At 37.5% G+C, this 20,454-nt stretch overlaps 1 protein-coding gene across 10 annotated transcripts in view; it reads left to right on the forward strand.

Moving 5' to 3' along the window:
* LOC128208118 (uncharacterized) overlaps positions 1-10,460 on the forward strand; it is a 45,469-nt gene extending 35,009 nt beyond the window's left edge. For all 10 annotated transcript variants that reach the window (XM_052911470.1, XM_052911469.1, XM_052911468.1 and 7 more), the window contains 12 exons: positions 594-685; positions 911-3,427; positions 3,612-3,787; positions 4,022-4,111; positions 4,820-4,935; positions 5,387-5,462; positions 6,238-6,369; positions 6,690-6,741; positions 6,897-7,093; positions 7,561-7,684; positions 7,903-7,977; positions 8,202-10,460. In XM_052911470.1, coding sequence (XP_052767430.1) covers positions 594-685; positions 911-3,427; positions 3,612-3,787; positions 4,022-4,111; positions 4,820-4,935; positions 5,387-5,462; positions 6,238-6,369; positions 6,690-6,741; positions 6,897-7,093; positions 7,561-7,684; positions 7,903-7,977; positions 8,202-8,329 — 3,775 coding nt within the window. In that variant the 3' untranslated portion in view covers positions 8,330-10,460. The remainder of the gene's footprint in view (positions 1-593; positions 686-910; positions 3,428-3,611; positions 3,788-4,021; positions 4,112-4,819; positions 4,936-5,386; positions 5,463-6,237; positions 6,370-6,689; positions 6,742-6,896; positions 7,094-7,560; positions 7,685-7,902; positions 7,978-8,201) is intronic.
* Positions 10,461-20,454: the final 9,994 nt, after the last annotated feature.

The raw sequence follows: 20,454 nt of genomic DNA on the forward strand, positions 1-20,454 counted from the left end.
GTAGAACACCACTAGACATTATCAGAGTCAACAAAGTTTAACATACTTTGAACAGGACTGTAGCTGATGACCCTAGACACTGCTGTCAACATTATCATTATCAAATCATTCTGTTATCATGCTTCATGTATATCGTGTAAATGTACAAAGTTAAAAAAAAAGATAATTAATTTATGCTTTAATTAATTTGATAGTTTAAATTACACACTGCTGAAACAAATATGTAAAGGTTAGTTTATTGTTGATGCATGGCAAATGTTGATGCATGAGATGTAGTGAAATTGTGATAATAGAGGGGAAATGAGATGATATTTGTTGTCACCAGAATGGAGAGGTTGGCAGTTACTCCCAGATTGGGAAATTGGTGATCTTAAAACTGACATTTACTGGATATGATTGTAATAGAAACCTATCACCAGACAGAAAAAAAGCAAACCATACAAAAATAGTGTGTGTTTATGCTGACTGTGTTAGTGGAATTACAGGTTATATTGTTTTCAAGTGTTTGTTTATGGTACCGTAACTGGTATAGAAATAGTTTATGCATTTTGTGAAAGATATAAAGAGGGCTATTGGTTCTCTTGTATTTTCAGAGAGGACTTGCCCCATCGGTTGGTGTTGCCCCCATCAATCATGCAGTCCAAGACCTCACAGGAGCTCACTGCCCTCGCCATGCTGGGCCAAGGTTAGTGTCACCTTGCATATCACATAACTATTTCATTCCTTTAAATGACTCCACACAGTAAAACCATTGTAGTGGGTGATCATGATTGTGGTTGTGATATTCAGGTTTTCCTGATGTCATGAAACATGTTACATAAGATAAGGTCCTCTCAGCTTGAATGTTTGCTGATAAATTCCTTGCATGAAGATGAAGTTTCTATAAAAAAGATGTTACTTTCTGTTCCAGATTTCTGGACTTCCTCCAAGTATGATGGTCATAGTCGTTCCTCCAGCCGGTCCAACCTCTCAGAGCACTCGTCAGTGATGAACAAGTCGCACAGCGAGCCAATCAGCATCAACAAGGCTGCTGTCATGGCCTACAGCCAATCAGATGCCATCTTACAAAACAATACCCCACCTAAACATTCTGTGATAGACTTTTCTTCATACTTAATACAGAAACCCTCCCCTGGCGATGCTGATCAGGGTTGTGCAGAATCATTGACTGCCTCGTGTGTGAAGAGTGTAACAAAACAGCAAGAAAGTGTTCATTCCAAGTGTTCAGTTAGTGGAGTTACGCAGACATTTCTCTCACAGACTGAGAGCCGGACCAGCAGCCATATGACTGTGAGTCAAGTGAAAACAGGCTGTGAGTCGTGTCATGAGGAGCGACAGGAAGACCACGGTCACAGGCTTGTGCTGCATGTTAATGACAAGGAGAACAGGGTGGACATTCGCCTGGCAAAACGAGATTCACAAGTGTCAGTGCCATACGCAAAACCTAACAAACATCCAAGAGTTCCATCTGTGCTAAGCCCAGAGTTGTTACAACCCTTGTGTATTCCAGAAGAGTGCTACTGGGGGAGTAATCTGTCAGACAAGATGAGTGATTATGAGGATATCTGGAAAAACAACTATGCGGATCCTCGACTCAGCAGCGCACAGGCCAACATTCTCCAACACCTACAGCCTCAGTTGGTTAGTCCTTCCAGCCCCTCTGCAAACTATCAATACATTGGGGACTCCTTTACAGAGCAGTGGCACAGTGCAAAACATGTTGTCAAAGACCTAAATGTCAGCCTGGACAAGCTGGATATTGCTAAGGAAAGTGTGCATAATAAAGAGTGTGTTTCTTCTTCACATATTGTGAGCAAAACTAAGAGTGTAATTGTTGCTGGAGATAAAAGTGATGCTGTAGAAACCTTGACTGATTCTAAGGTATCTTATAACAGCAAGGAAAATGCTAAAGAGTGCAGATTGCCAAGTGTGAATTTCGATATTATTCCAGAGCAGGAAAGTGACCTTGACTCTGACCCTAGCAATGGTTGCCATAGTGATGATGATCTTGGAGATGATGCTGACACAGAAGACAGTGACGAGGGTCCTGAGCCTCGAATTAACTCTGTGCAGACCCAAACAAGCCCAATGTGGAAACTTAAATCTCCACCTTTTGGGAAATCTATATCCACAAACTCGTTATCAACAATGAAAAGCCCTGTGTATGCAGAGCCTTTCGATGCCATCAGCCCTGATGAAAAGGCACAGGGTAAAGTTTGTGATTCTCCGAAGAAGTTACGGCGGAGGTCAGCTCCAGCTGTCAGTGTTGCACGGAGAAGACATCTGTCAACTGAGTGCCATAAACTTAAACATGTAGAAACTGAGGTATCCACTAGACATAGAAGTGAAGTAAAACCAAGCACTGCTGGTAACGGTAAATCTGATGAAGAGGATGTGTTTGAAATCTCATTGGAATTACTGAACAGTAAAAAGTCGAATCCAAAGCTTTCCCAGGACAGTGGTGCTTGTGATCTGAGGTGGGTGGATAGTAAACTATCTTCTCCTTCTCCAGAGGGAGAAACCACTAGTAAAAACATGAATAAACCAATGCCTTTACCTAGGAAAACTAAAGTGTCTAAAAACTTGTTGCATACAGCTGTGAACAACCGTAGAAATATGAATGGAGCAGCTGTACGTAAAATTGAACAATGGAGGCTAGAAAACAATGTTAGAAATTCCAGCTTAAATGCAGACTCCTTACAATTTTTTGAAGAATTCGATGAAAATCATAACTCATCTAGTCAGACTTTAAGTAAATTCCCTGTACACAACAGACATTTTTTGGATGATGGCAAGGTAATATACTCCGAGGGATCCACGGCTGAAGATATTATCACCTCATGGAACCCTGAATTGACTTTAAGACCAATGCAGCCATTTCCAATATATGGCCCACAGTCAGAGTATGACAATCTTAACAGCACAGGGACACCATATATCGCTCCCTCTGGCCAGTCAGTGAACAGTACAGGGACAATATTTCATCCACCCTGGGAACATGGCATGGTTGCAAAAATCATGCACATTTCAACTCATGGGAGCCCTGCTCATGATCCTTTGACCTCCCCTGCCCCCAGCCATGCCCCACCCCCTCTGCCTACCCTTGATCCCCATGAGCGCATCAAGGCGTGGCAACAGTCTAGTCAGAAATATGCCCCCTGTTTTCCTGCAAGCGTGGCAGACAATGATGAAGCAGGTATCACCATGGTAAAAACCTCCACTGTGGACCAGTCAGCTGGCAACAAAGCCCAGACCTGCTCCTATGATGGGCAGGGACCCAACAAAGACCAGAAGAGAGGCAGTAACTCAGACAGGACCGTGGTGAATGAGAAGACTGCCTCACATTCAAGCACCATCACGGAGAAGACCAGCGACAACATGCCTGTGTATGGCAGCGAATTCCAGGAGAGAATTGCACCTGTACTAGGTAAGAGCACCAAACATGTCTGCTGTGATGGTCACAACCAGAATAACTCATTTCCTGTTACAATCATTATTTTTTCACATGTTGTCTGTGCCCTTAATTTAAAAGAATCTGTAATATATGTTAAATTAATTTTTGATGATGTTGTTTTGAAGTCAGTTAATATAGGAATGTTCTTACATTTAAGCCCACCCACGCCTGCTCCATCAGATGAACCGTAATCGAGTGCCAGATCGGGCAATCCGGGAATACATCATCCGGTTGTCAGAGGACCGGAACACGACATTTGGAAGCACCATTCACAACTTCATACAGTGTACACTGGACAGTCATGATGCTGACCCACACAATGCCACCAGGAATGTGAGTGTTGTTTGGTCACTGTTGTTTGTTAAGGTGCTGTTTATTCATCACCTTTCTGAATTATACCAAAACATTTTAAGACTAGTCATTGAAAATGAAACCAATATGTATTTCAAGTCTGTTTAAAGTGTATATAGTTCAACAAATGTTCAATTGTAAAACTATGTTATTTTTAAGCTAAAATTTATCATGAATTAGTAAAACTATGTTTGTTAAATGTCCCTTATATTGCAGGTACGTCAGTTTATGACAGGGATCAAGAATTACCTGGTGAAGCACGGTGAGGGAGAGTTAGAAGACCTTATAGAGCGGGAACGCTCACAGGTAAGTTAATGAAGACAAAGTTGGCATTTTAGCAAGTGTGTGTGCTAGGGGATTTAGTGGGGCAACCTAAAAGAGTATAGCGCTTTCTACTGTATAGTGGGTGGTAGGGATATTTTTGTATTCAACCAGCACATTTAAAAAAACATGGTGCAGCAAAACGTTAAAAAACTATCTTTTCTTTTGGAGACAATAAACAGGAAGAATATTTATTAATGAATCATACTTCTCATACAGAATGTGATCAACAAAATCATGATTCTTTTGTGTCTTTTTATTTGAAGTGTGCTAATGTTTCACAAAATGAACATTAGGGGTTTTGTGGGTCAGTTGCTAGATTATTATATTATTCTTATCTTCAGACAACAAGGCTTCGTGTTGGTCAATATTGTTTATTTAACAGTTTTTCTGAAAATCTTGCATTTCAAAAGTTAATTAGTAAAAATAAATACAACAAAGACATTTTTTGAAATTGCCTGTGAGAGGACATTATACTGGCCTTGAGATCTAGTTTTATTTGGATTATCATGAAACGCCATTGAAAACAATACAATAATGCATGATACATGGAAAAACCTTGAGAATTTTTTCAAGGCCATCAAGAAAATGCGCAATTTCCTTCCTAAATTTAGAGCTCATTTGCCGTCTTGTATTTGTGCTAGTAATTGTTTGCGCGATATTTGTGTAAATGTGTTTTTGTCTTTGTTCCAGCTGGGTCGGGATGAAATCCTCAACATTGACGCTATCATAGAGGGCGCTCTCCATGTGTGTGTGATTCAACCTCTCAAACACTTTATATACCAGCTATATGTCAACGAATTAACCAGGTAATGTTCAGCAATATTATAATCAAAGGTGTACTTAAAATAAGCATGGAGCTTAGTTTTGAAAGTTATGACCTCTGTTTATTTCTTTAAACTACAAATAATATTTAGAATCATTACCAACAAATGATTCCTTTAATACTTTCTCACTTCAAAATGAGATTATTTCACTAATTTTACAAAGAAACAGTAGGCTCAGCTTGATCTTATTAAAAGAAACTTAAGATTGTTTGAGAAATGGGAGCCAGAATACTAATCATTTTTAGAGAAAGGAAAATAATTGACTGCTTTCTTTGTATTTATATATTTACAAAAATGGGTGACATTGATTAAAGACTTAAGATTATTATGGTCAGGGCCAAGAAAATAAAAAAAAATGTTTCAGACACATAAACAACTTGATATCAGATTTTATGACAATGGGTGCAATGATATGAGGATTTGTATTTTTTAGAAATGGCAACCTTCATTTGCTGTCTGCCAATATCAAATATGCAAGAACAAAGACAGCCGCAGAGATTGGAATTCGGGTAATGTGAACTTGCACAATGGTCTACGTTACGTGTGAATTTTAATAATCATGATTATTTTTATCTTTATTGCTCAATTTCCATAATTTGTCATTTTACTGAAATATATTTAACAGTGTGTTGATTTTTCGCTGATAAACATGCACTGTAATAACTTCTAACTTGGCAAAAATGTCTGAAACTCCAAATACTTCACAAAGTTGCAAACTTTAGTCTATATTGGGACCCTGTCATAGAGGAATTTATATGTGTAGACTATTGGGTTATTGACAAACTTTGAAGTTAACATTGTGCTGTATGTAGCGTCTAGAGCTTGTAATTGACTGTCATTCACTAGACAGTGGAAAACTACTCCATTGATTTCAAGATTTTGAAAGAATGTCAGAATGATATTTCTTCTATACTTTTGTAAATGATTTCTCTTTCTTTATGCATTGTTTCAAACATGTTGACTGGCGTTAATGTTTATAAAAAATAAACAAGACAAATCACTCGACAAAATTTACTAAGGACACATGCAGTCCTTAAATCTTTTAGTTGATTGGATTCATTTTGTATTTCATGGTCAGCGACTGAAAATAAGATAAACAAACATTTTTGTTTTGTCACAGTTTCATTTTTCATTGCATCTTTCATATATGAAGGTCTCATTTCTTTGAATAAGCCAAAATATATGTACCATGACAAATATTTTTCAAATGGTCTTGAATTGGTTTTGTGCCATGTTATTCCCTCTAAAATAGTGTATTGACAATGTATATGTTAAATGTTACAGCCAGGGCTGCAGCCCCCAGATGGCGCCACCCTGGAGGTGATTGGCGGGCATTTGTCACGCATGCAGAAGGCATTCTCTCCCCTTGAGAAATTGGAGCACCTGCTGGCTGCTACAGCAACCATATACAGATGTGTAAGTAGTCCACTTATCTCACTTGTATAAAAATCAAATGAAACTTTCAAAATGAAAACCGATTTTCATGTTTGTCACAGGACAGTTTTATAATAGGCATGATAGATAATAATAGGCATGATAGATAATAATAGGCATGATAGATAATAATAGGCATGATAGATAATAATAGGCATGATAGATAATAATAGGCATGATAGATAATGATGACATTCAAATAAAAGGAAATACATGAACAAAAGCTATTCTTTAAATTAAGTTGTAAAGAAATCCTGGCATTATTATGTCTTTGTTAACAAACCAATGCTTATTCATTGCAGATTGCCAAAAACCAGAAAGAGAGCAAAATTCCTGTAACTGTTGGTGCTGATGGTATGTACAACTTCTGAGGAAGATCATGAGCATATTCTTATGCCATTATTTTAATAGATTTACCATTTAATACAAATACGCTCCATAAAGAAGCTCACTCAGGGCTGTTTTTCTGTAGGGTTATCTACATAAGCAATCCTCTTTTACCCACACAGACTTCCTACCAATGTTGATCTACGTGTTGGTCCAGTGTGGGCTGGTTTCCGTGGAGATTGAGGCGAGCTACATGCTGGAGCTGCTCCACCCATCCCTGCTCGTCTCCGAGGGTGGCTACTATCTCACCTCCCTCTCCGGCGCCATATATGTCCTACAGAACTTTCAGCAGATGCATGAGGCTAGCAGCCCACAACAGGTACAACACAGTGAACATTCCAGAGATTTTTGTTTCTTCGATAGTTTGTTCTTCAGTTTGATTCTCTCATTTCAGTTTGATATTATATGTATAAGATGTTGATAAGTTGTCAACTGGTGCTCTTTGCTTGAAAGGCTGGTTTGTATATGATTTCATTGGTTGATAGTAATGATTTGATATATATATATTGACCAATAAACAAATGGTCAACTTTGACCAGATAGGCATTTCATTACAACTGACTGTTGCAGCTGGTGTTTTCCACTTACACTTAAATTCATTTTGAAAGAAATAAACCTAAGAAGTTCAAGTGCTGAAATTCTGAAAATCTAGAAGAAAGTACATCTACTCCAAATTTCTAAGATCTGTTGTTGAACTTTCGGAATTATTTTATATTTTTTACTTATTCAAAGGTTTCTCTCTTCTCTTCTGACTTCTAAATATGACTATACATTTTATGTATTCAGGGAAAGGTACCTAGCATCAGTGACATGCAGGGATTCCTGAAGATTGCCATCCCAGATGAGCAGCAGGACACCATCGTTTGGAGAACGCTGCCTGTACGACCCAACATGACCACCAGGGATGTCTGTAAGTATACACGAAATATTAAAACATAGATTTTAATTTAAGGGAGACAATCAAAATGTACTTGTTTTGAAAAAGAAAGAAGGCATTTTAACTTTGTCATAAATCAAAAGCTATAATAAGAGTTTTCTTAACATCTGGAGGAATTATATTCAACAAAACATAGCAAGATGGCTGTTTATGTTGCCAGATATTATGATGTGTGTTTTATTGTTTGCCAGGTGGACTGATTGCCCATAAGTACAAGTTCACCAATCCCCAAGACTATGGCCTCTACACACTGGAGAATGGCGAAGGTATGCTGCATGTATCATCATAGCTGAAATACTTGCTACAAACATGGTTTGATGAAACTTGCGCGTGCTTAAATGTGTTAAACTGTAATCAAAGTAATGTAACATTTCTCTCCACATACATATCTTTCTTGTCTCTTTCTGTAAAATGATTAATTTTACAAATGGTTAATACAGGTTTACATTTAGCTCACAACATGTGCAACAGTTGTAATGATATTTTCTAGAGCATCGTCTGATGGAGATGGAGTGCCCAGCGAGTCTCAAAACTGACCGGCTGGCCAGACAGAAAGATTGCATTTTTGCATACAAAAGAAACGCAGCCAACATTGCCTGGCCAAAGTCTGTACAATGATAGATTACACTGTTCTATGGACATCATTGCTTGCCATGTTTACAGTGATGTAATTTATGTATTGTATCCATCAATAGTGCTTGACCTAAAGTTTACAGCGGTTGGTCACAGAGATTTTCTATGTTGGACATTGCTTGACCTAAAGTTTACAGTGGTTGGTCACAGAAATGTTCTATGTTGGACATTGCTTGGCCTAAACTTTGCATTGCTTGGTCACAGAGATATAGGCCTAAATATGTGATCCAACTCTTGTCATAACTTTTCACAATTTTGTTTAGTCTTTTGCTGAGCTCTGATATCAATGAGGGATAGTCTAGTGTTGCCTAAATCTGTGCAGTGGTGAAGATATGTAATGTAACCTGTCATAGGGGAAACTGTGGGCATGTCCATGTCCTTTGCAGTATCTTGAAAGAACTGGTTTCCAACAGTTCCTATTACTGGTACCCAAGTGCATTTAGATTTCACAAGTTATTTGGACATGGTGAATAAAATGTTGCCAGTTTTTGCACATATTACATTGAATATGAAGTTATATTTCTTTTCGATGTGTGCATGATGTATAAATGCATATGATTCAGGACTCCTGTCATTTAGGAATACTTTGAGATTCTTTTACAGATATAAAACATTATTTTAATCTTTTAAATCTTTTTAAGAAAGATAGTTTTGTTGTTAAGCTGTTGACCAAAGCATTTTCATCATAAACATGTGTTTACAAAACAGCATTATTGTGGATAGCTTTAATCTTTAACACACAGGCTGACACAAATAAGTTTCAGAATTCAATGTCATTTCTGTGTAATTCTTTGTTGATGTAGATCTTCTTTTAATATGTTTTTAACAGTGGTATTGATACACTATTTCAGATTTTGATTATGAAACTGATTTGATTTGTTGCACGTTTTGTTAGAAATATATATTGAGGCATAGAAAGTATGAAAAATGAATCCAAGAATACAGAATTAAGTTAAATTCCCCTTGTATATGACAGTTCAGTATGTATGGTGCTATATTGATGTTGAATGATGTTGCTTTATTAATTTGTGTTATATTGTCTTTATAAGACAGTGTTGTTTACATATGTTGGTAAAGTATTCATTTGTTATTAAGTGTGATAATTGTGATACTGTTGTTGGCATGGTTATGTTGATGGAAGAACCATTTTATGTGTATATTTTTTAACTACAGTAACATGTGCAATGATTTCAGTTTTATGTATTATAATAATGCTTTACTGAGTAGTTTTGTGCCATATGAAAAATAATAGTGTTGTTTTTGTAGTTTTCAACAGATCAAAGACAGATCAGACAGCTAAATAATCACTGTAACATCAAACATACATTTACAGGAGTACATCTATAGTTTTAAAGTTGCAAATATGGCACTTGTAATTTACTGCAAGGCATACAGGAATGTGTTCTTTAGACTAACAAAAACATTCATTGAGTCTTATTTTTTAAACTAATACTGTTCACTCTGAAGTTAAACTGTATTTTAAGAAATACAGAATTTATCTGGTGTAAGTGTAGATTTATTGAAATCTTTAATGAATAATTTATGTAATAGTTAGCTGACATGAAGTAAAATCTTAATGATTAAGAATGGATAGAGTGAGCATAGCAAGCGAGCCTTTTTTAATCAATGAAATGCTACTTAAGGTCATCTAACTGATTTAGAATACAATTCATTGGCTGACAAATTGTCAACGCAAAATCTGACACAGGGAGTGTGTATTGGATGAGTGGCAGTAGACAGATCTATAAACACCAGCGAAAGTTGAATTTTTAAGGTTTAAGTCTAGGATTGCCTTTCTGCAATTCTATTGATTGAGAATGCAGGTTGTATTCTTAAGGCAAATAAACTTACTGGTACCAGACGGAAACTATATGAAGTGTGCTTGTAGTATTGTTTTTCCCACTTTGGCATGTATCAGTAGCCTTGCAATTTAAAAAAGATATACAGTGTTATCATATGTTGTTGAATATATTGTTAATTTTAAGATTATTATCTGAATTAAAATATGATAGCGCTTTTAAAAATATGCTTTATCTCCATAAACTGTTACTGTATAGCATTACTCTGTTACAGCATATGTCTAACTCATTAATTCGAAATACATTTTAAAACGAGATTGTTTCTCCTTATATTTTATTTTGCCGCAAGAACTATCACCACCCCAAAGATAAAGAAAAGAAAAAAGAAATAAGTAAACAAAACAAAAACTAAATGAAATAATAATGTATGTATGTTCGAAAGTGTTGAAGGTCCGGACAATGAAACATTTATAATTATGAAAAAATGTGTTTAGCCACTAATTTAGTAACGAGTTTGTATGACACATTAATTTAAGCGGTGACATATTTATGTCATTGTTAAAAATTTGGAATTCAGGTATAAAACTATTTCCGTGCGCCTCTATCATTCTGATGTACACTTCGTTGTTGTGCAGACCGTTGACATGTTGCTGGTTGAATAATTGGATGCAGAGTTATGGTCGCTATATACTTATACTCGTAAAGTAATACTACGGCAATCACAGAGACAAGCTCAACGCCTTAATTTTAAGAAGAGCTTGTTTCGTTGTGGCTTGACGAAAGTCGCACAATGTTACAGAACAATAAACACATTCTGGCACTGCAACTTGACGAGAATCGCACAATGTTACAAAACAACAAACACCGTCTGTGACTGCAACTTGACGAGAATCGCACAATGTTACAAAACAACAAACACAGTCTGGCACTGCAACTTGACAAGAGTCACACAATGTTACAAAACAACAATCACAGTCTGTGACTGCAACTTGACGAGAGTCGCACAATGTTACAGAACAATAAACACGGTCTGTGACTGCAACTTGACGAGAATCACACAATGTTACAGAACAACAAACCCAGTATGGCACTGCAACTTGACGAGAATCGCACAATGTTACAGGACAACAAACACAGTCTGGCACTGCAACTTGACGAGAGTCACACAATGTTACAGAACAACAAACACAGTCTGGCACTGCAACTTGACGAGAGTCACACAATGTTACAGAACAACAAACACAGTTTGGCACTGCAACTTGACGAGAGTCACACAAAGTTACAGAACATCAAACACAGTCTGGCACTGCAACTTGACGAGAGTCACACAATGTTACAGAACAACAAACACAGTCTGGCACTGCAACTTGACGAGAGTCACACAATGTTACAAAACAACAAACACAGTCTGTCACTGCAACTTGACGAGAGTCACACAATGTTACAAAACAACAAACACAGTCTGTCACTGCAACTTGACGAGAGTCACACAATGTTACAAAACAACAAATACAGTCTTTGCCTGCAACTTGACGAGAGTCGCACAATGTTACAGAACAATAAACACAGTCTGGCACTACCACTTGACGAGAGTCACACCAGTCTGTGACTGCAACTTGACGAGAATCGCACAATGTTACAGAACAACAAACACAGTCTGTAACTGCAACTTGACGTGAATCACACAATGTTACAGAACAACAAACACAGTCTGTGACTACAACTTGACGAGAGTCGCACAATGTTACAAAACAACAAACACAGTCTGTGACTGCAACTTGACGAGAGTCGCACAATGTTACAAAACAACAAACACAGTCTGGCACTGCAACTTGACGAGAGTCGCACAATGTTACAAAACAACAAACACAGTCTGGCACTACAACTTGACGAGAGTCGCAAAATGTTTCAAAACAACAAATACAGTCTTTGCCTGCAACTTGACGAGAGTCGCACGATGTTACAGAACAATAAACACAGTCTGTTACTGCAACACGAGAACCACACAATGTTACAAAACAAACACAGTCTGTGACTACAACTTGACGAGAGTCACACAATGTTACAAAACAACAAACACAGTCTGGCACTGCAACTTGACGAGAGTCACACAATGTTACAAAACAACAAACACAGTCTGACACTGCAACTTGACGAGGATCACACAATGTTACAAAACAACAAACACAGTCTGTGACTGCAACTTGACGAGAATCACACAATGTTACGAAACAACAAACACAGTCTGTGACTGCAACTTGACGAGAATCACACAATGATACAAAACAACAAACACAGTCTGGCACTGCAATTTGACGAGAGTCGCACAATGTTACAAAATAACAAACACAGTCTGACGCGGACCTAGTATACTAAGTATACACACGTGCGCCAAGCGTCAGATATCAATTCACGGACCTAGTATACTAGGTATACACATGCGCGCCAAGCGTCGGATATCAGATCGCGGACCTTCATGTAGGATACCAGGACTACACACACGCGCCAAGCGTCAGATATCAGATCGCGGAGCTAGTATACTAGGTATACACACGCACGCCAAGCGTCATACATCAGATCGTGGACATAATTTACTATACTAGGCATACACACGCGCGCCAAGCGTAAACTATCATCTACACACGCGCGCCAAGCGTCAAATATCAGATCGCAGACCTAGTATACTGGTATGTGATTTCTTCACATGTTTACCTTTAGACCATACAAATAGACACAATTTGAATCCCCAACTACCAACTGGTGAGTAGTTTGATATTCGCGAATAACCAACTGAAAATGTTAGAATATCCAACTGGAGAATGTAGAAAAAGTACTCAGATAAAACCGTGTTTCTGACGGAGATAAATATGTGTGCATACTTTAAGATACATTTGGCGCGTGATTTCTTCACATGTGTACCTTTCAACCATGAAACAGGACACATTTTGAATCCCCAACTTGCAACTGATTGGTAGTTGGATATTCGCAAAACTAATATAAACATCAACATCTAACTACTATGTTATTGATTATTAGAATCTAGCTGGCAACTAGCAGGTAGTTGTATGTTCGAATAACCAACTACCAGCTAGTAGATAGTATGATATAGACTCCCCAACTACCAACTACATGCTACCGCCCAAATTTACCGTCATTCGAAACAGTCGACATCTTGAGTTTTGCTGCAAGAGTTAAAATGGTAATAGATAAATGAAAATAACATACTGCCGTACTCGTATATTGTCAGAGTTTTCTATAAATTGGCAACTTTCAACACTAAAGTATAAATTTTAACTTTTGAAAAAACCATTCCATTGAAGACCTCAAATTCGACTGAATATATTCCTTGATGAAAAAAAAACATTATGTTCATTATATTACATATCACTTGTTGTTTAAACATTGTGATGCATTATTATATTTTTGGCATCCTAAAACTACATCGACATGATCCAAACAATATCGGCACGGTAGTGACCCTGTTGGCGATAAACTGCCAAATCAGCACGTGAAACTCGGAAAAAGCAGATGCAAAGGTACACACTATGGTGCTCTAGCAGGGCCTCGGCTTCAACTATCATGTCATTATTCATTCACTGTTAACAAAATATTCAACAACACATATGAATTACAAATATACACATACGCTCATTGAATGTGTTGCTTTGTCTGAAATCAGAGCGCCACTTCAGTTAAGCAAAACTTTGAACAGTATATGACATGACCAGGTTTCCGTAATCTTAAAAAACCTCGTGCAAGGCGTGATAAATCGTGCACTAAAATTGAGTATCAGTGGAATAATCCACTTCTGTCTGTATTCGTCAGCTGTTCTGTAGAATTAGCCATGTATCGGTATGCACTGCTAGGGACCGTGACAGTCTGTGTGTTAGCCGCCCTCCTGTGTTATGTCGAGGGACATGGCCACTATTGTAAGTAAAAAAATCTTAATTATGTTATTCCAATCATAAAATTGTATCACATTTTTTGAAACAACACACAGCACATATAGCTGAAATGGCAGGTATTAGATTCTGTATCACAGTATAAACAAAACATACAGCACATATAGCTGAAATGGCAGGTATTAGATTCTGTATCACAGTATAAACAAAACATACAGCACATATAGCTGAAATGGCAGGTATTAGATTCTGTATCACAGTATAAACAAAACATACAGCACATATAGCTGAAATGGCAGGTATTATATTTTGTATCACAGTATAAACAAAACATACAGCACATATAGCTGAAATGGCAGGTATTAGATTCTGTATCACAGTATAAACAAAACATACAGCACATATAGCTGAAATGGCAGGTATTATATTTTGTATCACAGTATGAATACAACATACAGCACATTTAATGGCAGGTATAAGAAGAGCATGCAGCCAAAATGTTAGGTACTCAAATAGGGACAAAATGTATACGTCCATACACAAGTATGCAAGAAAAGACGAACACATTGATCAAATTTGATGACCAAACCGCGCGTAAGCAAGATCGAAGTACTGTTGTACACAGATGTCAAAACTTGTGCCACTATTGTATATATATTTACTGTGCCCTGACACATGGTCCTCAAACTTAACTTGGAGGTTGGGCTTGACCAGTAGATGACCCCTATTAATTTAGGGGTCATCGAGTCAAAGGTCAAGGCCACAATAGATCAAAGCTTGTCCAAGTGATAATTCGACTATTCCAGGACCAATTCATCGGATGAAAGGTCAACGTCACAGTGACCTTTAAGCCGAAAAAAGTTGTCAACGTTTGTCTTAGTGATAACACAACAATGCCTAGACCTATGGCCATCAAACTTGACCTGACCAGTAGATGACCCCTATTAACATCCGGTGAAATGTCAAGGTCACAGGGACCTTAAATGCGAAAAGATTGTCGGAGTGATAACGCGACAATGCCTGCACCCATGACCCTCAAACTCGACTTGGGGGTTGGACCTGACCAAAAGACCCCTATTGATTTTAGATCTTAACGTCAAAGGTCATATTGGTCATTAAAATTACTTCATATTTTCTTATTCCCTGCTGCTAAGAGAATACATGTTTATCTGCAAATATCAGTCATTATCTGAACATGATTAAAAACTGTACCTATTATCCTCACACTTTTACTGATTATAATCTTAAAACTGCCTCAAAGGCTTCCAATGTCAATGATAAATCAGCTGTCATTTAGGCATAATGTTTTACAAACATATTTTGTTTGCTAATAGTTCATCTCCTGTCTGTGACCGTTTTGTGCCGCATGTTGGACTTCAGTGTTCATCAGATTTAGGTCATACCATATTGTAATGCTGCTAACAATCTTTGAAGTTTTAAGTGATCTACAATAGATTGTCTAAACTACCATCTAACTGGGCAAGCCACTATTTTTATCTACCGTTTCACCTGATTTAAATCAATATCGGTCGTCTGTTGATTACTGAAATAAATGTATTGGAAAACTTGAGAAATATAGCCTTCTCATTGGCGTAACTATAGTATTGCCCGTGAACCAAAGATAAAGGTCAGCGTCGGAGACCATGCAGATCGACTGATCCTTTTGAACATACGTAAATGGCGAAATTTTAAGCTAGACTGTTTTTGAAGTATTGTCATAGTCTTTATGTCGTTTTTAAAACACGTTGATCTTGGCTATAACTCTAAAACGTTTTAAGATATTGCAACGAAACTGAGTACATATGTTGGGAGAGACAGCTTAAATTATTGTCGAGTTATGCCCCTTTACGTAGTAAATAAAATAGCGGTCTTTTGTTTATATGTTTTATTATTATTGTGTCACTGTTTATTTTTTTTAGTTTGTTTCCAAAACGGCACGGTGACGATAGTGAACGATAATCCCGAACACTTTCACGAGGTTGAATTTTTTGACGACTTCCCGTGCAGTGACGAATACCATTTCAAGGACAACTACACCATTCTGGTTCTTGAGGAGTGTGCCCTGGTGAGTATCAATGCATTATTTAGCAAGAAATGGGAATTGTGTACATTGAAATTTGGAACAATGTTAGATAGTGATGTGAAGTGTGGCAAAGAGCAAGTATAGTAACTTAACGGAGCCATGGCAAATTTTGCCGGAACGAATGAAAAGACTTGAAGGCAAGCTATGACAATAACGTATACTCGGAGACTTTCAAAATAAATTTCTAAAACTAGTGACATCGATACATTGTACTACGAAAGTGTGCATTGCTCAAAACCCATTGCTATGATATACTTATTTATTTTAGCTCTATTGTGACGAAAATTTATAGCTTGTAGAATCACTCTCGAGTCGGTTTCCTGAGCAGAAACCAGTACTGTGTCCTTTTTGAGAGGACATGAGAAAGTATCCTTAGGGGATCGAACCCACAACCTCTTGGTGAGAGGCGGACACCTATACCACTAGACCACTCTCACATCTCAAACCCATAGTTGCAAATTATATCCCTGCAAACTTTAGTTTTCTTCGAATACTATTGCCTTATGTATCATTTTGAGTCCACTGGAAGGCTGCATCACTTGCATAATTTTTTTATCTCCTTTATTACCAGCTATATACCGATATTTTCTAGTGCTTCCACTCGCTCATAACATTTCTCTAAAAGGGGGACATAAGTTTAAGAATCTACATTTCTAGTTTGATTATCTAGTCTGTTTTCCGAAATTAAATCCGGATATTGTGACAATAACTGAAACACAGTTCAAGATAATCAAATGAATTTAGCGTACACATCTCGCCAAAGGTTATACGCACATACATGTACAGTATCACTCATAACTCTTGAGTGGTGAGTAATGTCCTTTTTCTGTCTGAAGAAATAAACAGACGGGAGTGCACCTATCCTCATTGGCGTTCATTTTTATGTCCCCTTCGAAGAAGAGAGGTATATTGCTTTGCACATGTCGGTCGGTCGGTCCGTCGGTAGACCAAAGCTTGTCAGAGTGATAACTCAACAATTCCTTAACGTATGGACATCAACCTTGACATGAAGGTTGAGTTTGACCAGTAGATGACCCCTGTTGATTTTGGGAGTAATCGGACCAAAGGTCAAGGTCACAGTGACCTTTAATGCGAAAAAGTTAAAGCTTCTCCCAGTGATATCTCAACAATGGCTGGTCCTGTAATCATCAAACATGACATGGAGGCTGGGCCTGACCAGTAGATGACCCCTTTTGTTTTTAGGAGTCATCGAGTCTGAGAAAATATGTTCTGAGTGATAACTCGACAATGCCTGCACCCATGACTCCCAGTGGGTACGGTGCATAATGATTGACAAACACCTCTTGTTAGTTTTACGACTGCCGTGCGCTTAGTACTTACCTCGATATGAGAGGCAAGTCCCATCGATCGTATTTAAACATTTGTCAATGAAACTTTATTCTTCAGAATTCTACATTCAGCGTTCGGTTCAGGGATAATAGATTGTTTGATAGAGTTATCGATTTGGGCAACGGCGTCGTCATCAGGCTGATCACCCGCCCTCACGCCACACCCAGAACTACTGTCAGCTGCTTGGCCCTGATGTTATTTGCCGAGGCAAGAGGCAACGGCACCGCAGAGACGACGACCGGCGCCCAAGTACACGAGCACGAGCACGCCTGATTGCTATATTTCGATTATGTTTAGTTTTGAAAAATAAAACAAAGAAAAAACCCGTCTGCTATAAATAATTATCTCTAGAAAAATACCACCTCAATTAATCGTTCTTTTTAACGAGAGAGTTTTTTCATTAGAGATTTCCTAAAGGTGTATTCTTGATAGAGTATTAAAATGAACACTTGTATGGTATAATTAGTGTGATGAAAATTGGGTTTGATGAAATCTATTGTGAGTGTCTCAATGATTTTATAAAAAAATACGTATCTGTAACCATGTCTTCTTGACGATGTTATTGATAGGTCTGCTTTACACCGGGAGAATTCGGTTTGCCCTTCCCGAGTAAACCTAACTGAGAAAGTTAATTTGATATATCCGAACAAATTTGAACCATCTCGGAGAAAACTTATTATTGTTAAAAATATTTAATTGAGGAATGATTATACTCCTTATACAATCTAAAACTGCTCATGAGAATTGTGTGCCAATATTTCACACAGGCACCATGTTTGGCTTATTTAAATAGAAACAAATGACGTTTAATTCATTTGGTGCTAGTGCACAAAGCTGACGCCATTTTGTTGCTTGACTTGCCTTGCTCACGGAGCAAGGTAAAGATTTGAGGACTAGGATAATGTAGAGTTTGCTAATCAATCAATCAACTTTTCTTTGACCAACCGATTACAAACTGGCGTAGGCAGCCGCTTGAAGCCAACTCTGACTTGTCACCGACGCGGAGCACACATTTTATTTCCATGTTTGATTTAATATGTTACATTGCTGACAGTGATAAGCATTTTCATCCAGTTGGTTTGTATTATATACGCACCTCACAGTTTGAGCTCAACGCGGGCGTTTTAAAACGTACTAGTATCTCATACAAAGGTCAAAAATGTCCATCCTTATTTTGAAGTCCTTGTGTGTTAATAGCAAACCAAGTAAAATAAAGAGTTGTGTTTGCAAAAGTTGGAACTCTGAAATCTTAAGGAATAACCAAGGTGATGTTTGATATTAATAGTAAATGTGAAATATTAAGAAAGAAATGATTAAGAAAATATACACATCGACTTGAAAGCATTATAGTCCACTGTTGGTATTTTACCATTATCGAACACCCGTAGATATGTTAAGAAATCCATGTATCACTGTTCGTAAAAAAACTAACAGATCGAATAAACGTGGATATGTCATGAAATGCATGTATTTCCGACTATTGTTGTGTGGAGTTCTTACATGTACGTCTGAACTTTTATTGATAAACCATTTTTATACAATGCACAAGTATGCTAACTGTATTTGAATGTTGTTCTAGATTATCATGCATGGACTAATGCTTTTTTCTCACAAACTCGCACATCAAGCTACAGTGTCAAAAGAGAAAGATCACTCTTAAATATATATATGTAATAGTATTTACACTTTTTTTTACTGATATGGGTGCAATAACAAATCCTACTTCAAGCAATCATCATTTCCCTTTCATTAACATTCGTAGATTTTGAGTTCAACTGCACATATTTCTAATACATTATAAGTATCTACCATGGCCAAGAGTGTAAGATAGGTTCATTCCGACCCGAGCGTAGGGTGTTTTGCGGAAACGAAGTGCAGGACGTAGAACAAAAGTTTACTCAAGGACCACTCACAAAATTCATGGACCTTGATACAACATTGTACCTACATAAAGGTCCACACACCATTCTATCAGAAATTCCAACTGGACGAAAAGACGGCAATTACTTTGTGCTTACCAACAGCAGCAACATGGAAAAAAGACAAAGTGGTAAACGGTCTGAGTTCTGGGACGATTGCGGCGCATGGGTCGGTGGTGCATCACCTTGTTCATATATATTGAACGTGACGGAAAGCTCATCACCGTTTTCAAACGTAAAGGACTATACTGTGCAGTAAAACAAGTTAACAACAAGCGCGAGTTTATTCCGTTCGATCCACAGCCAGAAGAAAACTCGATCATAGCTGTCCATCGGTTCTACCAGCCAAAAGGACAAGAACATTTCTAATGGACGTTGGCAAATCTACCCAAAACACATCTGACGGGAACAGAACCACCCAAAGGACACAAACAGCTGGAAGAAAGCCACAGCAGGTAAAAAGGAAAAGGGCTGAACGGTCAAGGACTCCAAGTTCTAAAAGACTGCTTTAGTCGGGAAGGGAGGTCATAGTGGCCACAGTCCTCTTGAACTTAACAGCCTTCTACAAGCCGATGACTGAAGTGATGTAAATATGTACATTGGTAAATATGACGAGGGAAAGGGAATCCACGGGCCATGACAAGAGCGGCTCCCCGTGGTGTGACCTGGATGCAAATGGATATATTTGATATTCATAATGACTTTTCAAAAATTATCAAAAATTTATTTCCAATTAGGCCACTCCTTTTTTATTTTTTGGTTTACAAGAATTTTTGGGAAAAATGTCCACCGGGCGGTCGAAAAAAAAAAAGAAAAAAAAAAAGGAAAAAAGTCACAAAACATACTCTTAAAGGGTAAAAATCAGAGAACAACATAAAAACATTGAAAATTTATATCATTTACATGATATTTTAAATTTTTAAACTGCTATTAATGCATGTTTAAATACACTCAAAGTTTCAAAGTTCTAATTAAACACACAGTTTAAATCTTACATACTGTGCATATAAAACATCAATGAAATTGACTATAAAACATGTTTACATGTATAAACTAC

The sequence above is a fragment of the Mya arenaria genome, chromosome 11, assembly GCF_026914265.1.
Source record: "Mya arenaria isolate MELC-2E11 chromosome 11, ASM2691426v1".
NCBI lineage: Eukaryota > Metazoa > Mollusca > Bivalvia > Myida > Myidae > Mya > Mya arenaria.